Source organism: Nyctereutes procyonoides, unplaced genomic scaffold (assembly GCF_905146905.1).
Source record: "Nyctereutes procyonoides isolate TBG_1078 unplaced genomic scaffold, NYPRO_anot_genome, whole genome shotgun sequence".
Lineage (NCBI taxonomy): Eukaryota > Metazoa > Chordata > Mammalia > Carnivora > Canidae > Nyctereutes > Nyctereutes procyonoides.
This window is the reverse complement of record NW_026575135.1, coordinates 24289708-24298801: the sequence shown is the minus strand read 5'-3', so window position 1 is coordinate 24298801 and position 9094 is coordinate 24289708. Positions and strand designations below refer to the sequence as shown.

Sequence of the window (9094 nt, the reverse complement as noted above, 5' to 3'; positions counted from 1 at the left end):
TGTACACATATCCCTTTACTGTGTATCATTTGTCTTGCTTTGACAGTGCTTCCTCTAATATCGAACCATCAGAGACTTAATAACTATGTCAATGTAAAAATAACACTACTTTTCAAGGATATGCCCAGAAATGTCTGCTCCCAGTTATACTTGTGATGAGAAGAAGAGTTACTAATCTTGAGGTCAAATTAAGAAATGGGAGGAAACAAGCTATCATATTTTCAAGACCTACCATGCATTTGGCATGCCTCAAGACCCTCATCTGGTAAATTTCAGACTCAGGTCTCAACTCCCCCTCTAAATAATTTTAGAGTCTAACCTCCAGGCAAACAGCTTCTCCTTAACAATCATGGATGTTTTGTTTTCTTACCTATACTCTGGTTTTCTCTCAAACTTCTATCTTGATTAAGACATCAGTTAAACATGTATCAGTCTTACTTAAAAAAAAATAGTATACATTTTATGTTGAAGCACTGATTCTGAAACAAAAGTATTATGTGAAACTAAATTTTGGATTATGAAACAGATTAAGAATTTATTATTCAAATGCTGCCATCTGGTGGCCAAAGATTGTAACCAAAAAAAACAGACCTCTCCTTGAAAAGATACAGAAAACCCCAGGAGCCCTAATTACCTGGTTTGCTAGCAAAGACGGGATGAGCACTGGGTGTTATTCTGTATGTTGGTAAATTGAACACCAATAAAAAATTAATTTATTTTAAAAAAAATCTGGAATGTTAGGGCAGCCCAGGCGGTTCAGTGGTTTAGCGCCACCTTTGGCCCAGGGCATGATCCTGGAGACCCGGGATCAAGAAGTTCCACATCGGGCCCCCTCATGGAGCCTGCCTGTGTCTCTGCCTCTCTCTCTCTCTCTCTCTCTCTCTCTCTCTCTCTCTCTCTCTCTGTTTCTCATGAACAAATAAAATCTTTAAAAAAAAATCTGGAATGTTATGTAGGAAAATATTATCTGGAATATTATAGGAGAAAATATTAACATATATTTATGTTCCACTAATTCTAATCCATGCGATACTTTGTCCATAAACAGTGGCAATTAGATGATTAATATGTTTCTACAAGCCAAAGATGCAGTCTCACCAGACATACTTGACAGTTAAATTCAGCTGCGACAGAAAGAGTTCTGTTTTCTTTATGCTTTCAAAATAGGACATGAGGTTTCATTTCACTCAACAAAATTTTATTGGGATCCTATTATGTTCTAGGTAGACATGAATACTTGATAGAGAACCAAAAGCAGCATCTTTTCTAGAGAACTTCATAGTCTGGTGAAAAAAATGGGTCCCCAGCCTATAATGTTGGGTGGGGCATCTGTGCAGTTACCTGGGCCTCAGCCTCAAACGGGAGTATGGGCTAAAGCTCCTGCCTGCAGTGTGCTGCTTCTCAGGCAGAAAATTCAGAAGTGTACCTATTGGGACTTCTCTAAAACCTTGGGTCTCTTCCCTAATGCCTAACCAGCCAGAGGTGGTTTCCTATCCTCACTCTATTATGAACATTTTCTCTTTTCTGGGTTCTTGAAAGCAAAACTAAGTTTCTGTTCTCTAGTCACTGGGCAATTCTCTCAGTATTTAGTAACCTAGAGAATATTTGTGATAATGGAATTGCTGTCCATAGTAGATAAGAATCCAGCTGCTCAACTGGCTTTTCAGGATCCCTCAAAGTCCTCTTTCTTCCTTGGCCCTGGCCTCCTTTCTCCAGAATGCAGCCAAAGAAAGAGAAGCAAAGGCTGATAATCTACTGGTAAACCACGACATGGAGGTGCCCTAGGACCCTGACAATTCCAACTAGCATTTTAAGAGTACATCCTATAGTTTCTGGGGAAATTTCTGCAAAAGGTCCTTAGCCAGTAACTAATCAGTTTGAAAATATGATACAGGGTAGTCCAGGTGGCTCAGCAGTTTAGCACTGCCTTTAGCCCAGGGCGTGAACCTGGAGACCTGGGATCAAGTCCCACGTCAGGCTCTCTGCATGAAGCCTGCTTCTCCCTCTGCCTGTGTTTCTGCCTCTCACTCTCTGTGTCTCTCATGAATAAATAAGATCTTTAAAAATATATATATATTACAGTTTTTCTTACAATCAAGGCAAACAACACAGGTCAGTAGTGAGTGCAATGGATTGCGTCAACTTTTCAAATTATAGCTTCCGTAAGTCCAGGATTGTTTGCCTCCTTTTCAGTCTTAGATCCCATGGCAACAGTGTAGAGCCAAAAAAGCTCCCAGCATATGGGAATGATGTGTGCAGTCCACATGAGTGGTAAGTATCTATTATTTTGCAAACTGCTCCTCCCTTTTCCATGAAATTCTAGTGTGGCCCTCCACCTCTCACCTCAACACGGTCCTGTTACTTGAGATGGCCAGAATAAGCCATCCACCTAAGAGACACAGTGATTAGTCTAGAGATCAATATGTGGCCTAAGCAAAGAAGTCAGGGTACCTTCTGTGCTTTGGCAGAAATGTGGAGGGATAAGGGGTAGAGAGGATTGAGCTCTCACTCTGAGGTACAAAGCTGTTTTTTGCTGCTGCCTGGAAATATTCAACACAGGGAAGCAGAACTAAGAGATGAAAAGGGAGCCTAATGGTATCATTTAAACCCCTTTGCCCGCCCCCTGACCCCCGTGGGTCCAGAATCAGCATAAAATGAAGGAATGAAGACTTCTTTTAAAATTTACTTTACAGGGCAGCCTGGGTGGCTCAGCGCTTTAGCACTGCCTTCGGCCCAGGGCGTGACCCTGGAGACCGGGGATTGAGTCCCACGTTGGGCTCCCTGCATAGAACCTGCTTCTCCCTCTGCCTGTGCCTCCGCCTGTCTCTCTCTGTGTCTCTCATAAATAAATAAATAAAATATTTAAAGAAAAATAAACTTACTTTACAGGTTAATGCACAAGTGCAAAGAATTTCTTGCACTTTAGAAAGTTCATCTGCCAATTTCAGTCTTAGGAATTTAAAAAAAAAAAAAAAAGACTGAGGACAGAGCAGTGGGAGCTGACCAGCTGAAGACTGAGGACTCCAATCTTACAAGGAGGGATTTTAAATATAATCTAATCCAAGGTGCTGGTTTTTAATATGTGAAACCAAGGCTGAGAGGGGAAAAGAGCTTGTTTGAGCCACTATTCACCAAGGCTTTATAGATCAGATGGGGTTAGAGTTTGGCAGTGGAGAACTAGGGTTGAGTGCTGGACTGTCCCAGTGCCTAGCCCTTTTGTGTTCATGCTTGTTTAATCCTCAGTCAATCTGGGAGTTACATATTTTAGTTCCACCTGACAGATGAAATTGAAGCCAGAGGCCTAAATGACTATCCTAGTGCCACACAGCTAACATGGAACAGAGTTGAGCCCCAAACATAAACCTAAGGTGACATTTTTTTCTACTCTACATTTACACACACAAAAAAAATATCCTGAGGCAGGACAGAAGCAAGTAGGACTTAGGAGACCAGCTGATCCTTATTCTCAAATAAAATGTCATTATCTATGGTGCCTGGCTGGCTTACTGGGTAGAGCATGGAACTCTTGATCTTGGGTCATGAGTCTGAGCCCAATGTTGGAGGCAAAGTTTACACAAACTAAAAAAAAAAAAAAAAAAAAAGTACCTAAGAGGATCTGGGAAGAGTCAAGGAGAGGATTGCAATAAAGGCCAAGATCTGGTTTTAATTGCTAAACGAGCCCCTTAAATCTCCCAAGTCCCAGTTGCCTTCTAAAAACTGAGGAAGTTGAAATAGATGATCTCAAAATAAATTTGTAAAAATAGAGCAGGCAAAAGGAGTTGAGTAGTGAGTGGCCCAGAATCCTAGAGGTCTAAACTCCCAAACTCCTTTCCCATGGCTCCACAGCCTGGCCATTCCTTTCCCTAAGGTATGGATAGAGAGCAGCTGCTGACAAGGGAATACTCAGGCACTTGAGTGTGCCTCTGATTTGATGAGTCATTCAACAATGGTCTAAGTAATGCTAATAATACATCGGAACACTAATCATTAGTAGACTCTAAAACCCAAAACCCATTCCTTGATGGTAAAGTTTGTTTGCTTAGATAGATAGATAGATAGATAGATAGATAGATAGATAGATAGATAGAACGAATCACTCCAGTTCAGAGAGGTCTAATGGAATTTGAAAGCTCTTTTTCCAGCTCCAACTTAAGATCTGTTATAAACTAAGTTCTACTCTTCATGCTCTCATATAAAGCATTCACTTCCTCAGTTTCAGGTTCCAGTTCATCACTGTCATCATATCTATCTTTTCTTTAAGCAGTAAAAGAACTCAATTATAAATCTGGCTTCTGGGTTAAAGTAACCACTCATATTTGACCATTTTATTTTAATAAAACTGCTGCCTTGCCTGGCTATGATGGGCTAAGGCAGAAGGTAGTCCCTAATGGAGGAAATACAACTTGGGAGTCACAAATGTGAGTTATATGCATTTGTTCTATTTCTTCACATCAGTGTACCTTGAGAAGACTCTACTCAATTATAACACAATAATAAATCTGGGATAAATAGGCAAAGAATCATTTTTTTTCTAGTAATAATGTAACAATAGCACGCTTGGGAGAGGGAGTGGCATGGGTCTGTATATGTCAATATTTCATACCCTTTTTCTGGCCCGTTGAAGTCATTATTCACATTTGCTCTTCTAAAAATTCTATTATTCAAGATCACAGAATAGCCTGGCTGAACAAAAAATGTAGAGATGGTCACCTTACTCTTCCAAACTTCTCTTCATTATATCTCACATATTACACTAATATAGTTTCTCTTTGGTTGCAGTTTTTCAGATATTCTTTTTTTTTTTTAGATATTCTCATTTTTGGTTTAGTATCAATATGCTAAACTATATAGCATCGTTGTTTAGGTGGAAAATGAAATTGAATGTTTTTTACAATACCTATTTTAAAAGTTCACTGGGCACCATACCTGAAGTTTAGCTAAATGTTCTGCAATTCTCAAGTACATTGGCTGAGGCCTCTAAGAAATATCTGCCTTAGTCAGAGATTACTTATGGAGTCCAGCACAGTTTGTACTATTAACATATTGTATCCAAGAGATACTGCCACTCCCACTATCCTGGGAAACATTCACAATATAGCTGATCTATTTATGCAGATGACTGGTTTTAGTAGTGTAGCTTCACTGCCTTTTAGATAGTTCATGGTCTGTCAGCCAGGGTTCCTGAATCCCTCAGATCTGCTGAGGATTTCTCTATCTCCCAAGATTCCTGTCTCATTGTGGTGGCTTAACTGAACTCAGAAGCCAGAAGCCCCCAGGATGTGCATTGCCAAAAGAGTTGAGGGAGGAGCACTGAGATCAAAGGAGAGCATCTCAGGGACATCCTAGAGATGAGGTCTCTCCCCTAGTACTCCATAGTGATCCCAGACACCTCCCAAAATCCCAGACACATGGTGACAACCTTTTTCTCCACAGCAGAGGTTCTTAAGTTGGTGTCCACAGACCCCTGGGGAGCCTATGGAAGCACTTCAAGGGTACATAAAATTTGTATATATACATTATTCTAGGGAGTAAACTTCATGGCTTTCATCATATTATTTTTAATCTAGTCTATGGAAGAATCTTCAGAGTTCTGTGGAAATCTCCAAGTTATAGTTACTGGGATTACTGGGATAGAGAGAGAGGCAATTAGGGCAATTCTGACAGAGATCAGCCCTGAATTTCTGATATCCAGCCATATCTAGTCTATGTGATTGACAACCGGATGCCAGGCTCCAGGAAACCCTGAACCTGCCAGGACTCTTAGTGACCATCTCAACTATAGTCTGGTCCATGAAAGGACCATTTGTACCTGGTTATTTCAGACACAGACCCAGAAGAGGAAAAAAAAAAAAATACATATGCTCTGGAACTAGGTGAATTCGTTGCAGATCCCAAGCCACACCTCTGGGACTGCCCTCTGAGCAGGAGGAGGGGATGTGAGCCATTGAAGAGGGACAGTCATCAGCTCTAGGCCTTGCCCCTAAAAGCACAGGATCCGAGGGTCTCCCTCCAATCCCTGTAGAAACAAAGAGCCACTCCCTATAAGCAGGCATTCTCCCTTACCTAATGCCCAACGTCTCCCTGTATTATGAAATAAAACTGACCCTGCAAAGGGGAGAAGGCCTGCAACTAGCCCAGAAAACCAACCAGAAGATGGTGTGTATCTTCATAGGACACAGTGTAATACGAGAGTTTCAGAAATGCAAGATGCTTTGAAAAGCCCAGAGTTCATTTAATATTGCGGTTCTCAAATTTTAGTATGTGTAACAGTATCCTGTTTTTTTTTTATAGGAGAGAGACAAGAGAGAGAGAGCGTGCCTGCAGGCGCTTGAACCAGGAGAGGAGGAGAGGGAAGGAGAGAATCCCAAGCAGGCTCCGTGCTCAGCCCAGAGCCCAACTCAGGGCTCAATCTCACAATCTTGAGATCATAATCCAAGCCAAAATCAAGAGTCGGGCACTTAACTAACTGAGCCACCCAAGCCTCCCCTGAATGTTTGCTTTATAATACAGATTCATAGGCCCCAGTAGTCTAGGGTAGAGACCAGGTGTTTACATGTTGTAAAAGGAACTAGCAATTTTGGTATCAGGCATCCATGGATTATACCTTTAGAAAGTATTCTAAGGTTTCTAGGGCCTTTAAGGCACCAGATGTGGAAAAGGGACTTTAAAGGAACTGATTGTCCTCAGAGAAATCACTGAAATGCCATGGAGAACATTTGGTAAGCCCAGGCCAAAAGCTCCTAGGGGGTCTATGGCTCCTCCTGGTTAGTAATACATTTATATTCTTCAACTAACAGGGAAACTGAGACTGATGCACCAGAACCAAGACCAACTTTGAAGCCCTGCAACCTTTACAGATTATTCTTATCTCTTTTTAATTTTTTTATTCTTATCCTTTAAAGGATCGTAACAATGGTACCTACCCCATAGAATTACACACAGTGAGAAATAAATGAGATTTGAACAAAGCATTTAGCAAAATGCCCAGACACACAGGAGTTGAGCATGTTACCTGCTGTAATCATTAATTACTGCTAATTATGACTATATCTATGCTCATCAAGAAACCACTGAAGCATCTTGTTTGTAAAAGACTGAGGTCAAATGTGGTCTCTATGGATTGAGGTTTTCTCCAGAGAGAAATTATTATTTTTTGGTCAAAGATTCCATTTATTTATTTGAGAGAGACAGCATGAGCAGGAAGGGGGCAGAGTGAGAGGGGAAAAATAGACCCCCTGCTGTACAGAGAGTCCAACAAGGGGACCCTGAAATTAAGACCTGAGCTGAAGGCAGCTGCTTAACCAGCAGCCACCCAGATAGCCCAAAAAAAAAAAAGTTATTAAGAGTATTCTTTTTTTTTTTAACTCAAGAGCAAAAAGAGTCATATTCTCAAATAGGTCACCAACATAATCAAAAACATTTTAGATTTCTCTTTACCTTCAGTTCTGACATTATCTAAAAATCGACTTGCTCTAACAATGCCATCCAAATTTGTTCTGTGTACAAAATGAAGCTATGAGGTTCTGTGCAACTTTTCAGTCAACAGTGACCTCTGCATGCATCAGAACAAAATCTGTAACCATCACCTGAACTCACAAGTTTTCAATTACCTAAGAGAGCTGCTCAAACAAATAAGCTTTGTTTTTAGACAAAAAATCCCAGCAGCAGCAAGAAGACTTGACAGCTGAACCATAATGAACTTCTGGCTGTGTATTTCCTTACCAGCCAGGAACCCTTATATTAAAAGAAAACCCCATCTCTCTACCCCCTCACATAGCCTGTTTCCTCAAAGTGAGTAAGAACTAGTGAGACACATTTCCTAAGACGGAAGCAGGGGCTGTTTTGGATAGAAAAGAATGAAAGGGACAAAACAACTAAGTTTCTCCACGAAGAAAGGAAAGAGAAAGAATATTACAGAACAGATTAACATCAGGGAACAAGATCAATTAGTGCCTTCAGAATAAATACAAGACGTCTCCAGTTGCTCTGATGAAGGGTACCACATGCCTCTGCAGAGGAAGGATTAAATGTATGGAACAGAAATATATAGCCCACCCTCTGCTTCCATAGCTTGCATTAGGTCAGTCTGAACACAGCTTTGCTCTCCATTAGTCAGACCTGACATGAATCCTAGAGACTGGGGTAGACCTGTCCCAGCCACCATCACCAGAGAACACATTCATGACAAACCCAAATTCCCCATTCCTGAACTACTTCAAGTCACCCCATATTGTAGCCACTCAGGAACAGAAACTTTCTTTAAAAAAAAAAAAAGGGCTGCATGTTTTAATTCAAGAAATAAAAGTTCACAAGCAATCCAGAACAGGTTCCAGGAATTCCTTCTAAACAGCCACACCCGCTGCAAAAGTTCAGGCTCCAAAGAATCACTTTGGCCAGTGCCTCTTGAGATGCTCTTTCAGCTGAGGAATGGAAGGCAGCAGCTGCTGGCACTCGTGACAACGGAGAGGCAGCTTCAAGAGCTCAGGCATCCCATCTCGGACACTCACTCTGCCAGCGTGCTGTACCATCTCTATCACAGCTACAAGCAAAGAAAAAGTTTAGAGCCCAGCTGCTCTGGAAAACCAATATAAGATACCCACCCCCTCAGAAAAGCAAATAGGACTCCAAATAAAAATATGCCAGGTATCCTAAAGCTAGTAAATTTGAGGTTAAACTCACTGTGGGGAAAATGGGCTTGATCAGATTATAAATCTGAGCAACCTGATTTTTAGATGATTACATTCCTTTGGGACACACTGTAAGCAATCCATGTTATTATGTCAAAGGCTTATTACCACAGTGCTTTCTCACTGGCTAGCCCAAGTTGGTCAGTGGTAGCTGCCATAATTAATGCCCCAGCAATACTGAGGCTCCACAGTATGCACACTGAGAAATGCTTCCTTCTACATACACCCAGCCCTCCCCTATGAATTAACCACTATTGACATGAGGCAGCCCCCAAAGCTCCTACTCAGCTGATGGCAAAAGAGACAACTGTTGAGCACTTTCACATCCATCAACTCCAATAATTCTCAGAACAGGCTTTTAAGTTCCCCTGTTGTTACGGTAGAACGTGTTTCTGACTCTGACATAA

The 9094-nt window shown here is 41.2% G+C and overlaps 1 protein-coding gene across 8 annotated transcripts in view; it reads right to left on the bottom strand.

Annotated features, from left to right (window-relative positions):
- Nucleotides 1-4499: 4499 nt before the first annotated feature.
- The window catches only part of APTX (aprataxin), a 47286-nt gene continuing 42691 nt past the window's right edge, over nt 4500-9094 (bottom strand). For 4 of the 8 annotated variants that reach the window (XM_055301790.1, XM_055301791.1, XM_055301793.1 and 1 more), the window contains one exon: nt 4502-8539. In XM_055301790.1, coding sequence (XP_055157765.1) covers nt 8385-8539 — 155 coding nt within the window. In that variant the 3' untranslated portion in view covers nt 4502-8384. Of the gene's footprint in view, nt 8540-9094 lie in introns of all 8 variants that reach the window. The other 4 variants (XM_055301795.1, XM_055301797.1, XM_055301798.1 and 1 more) reach the window with 3 other exon arrangements.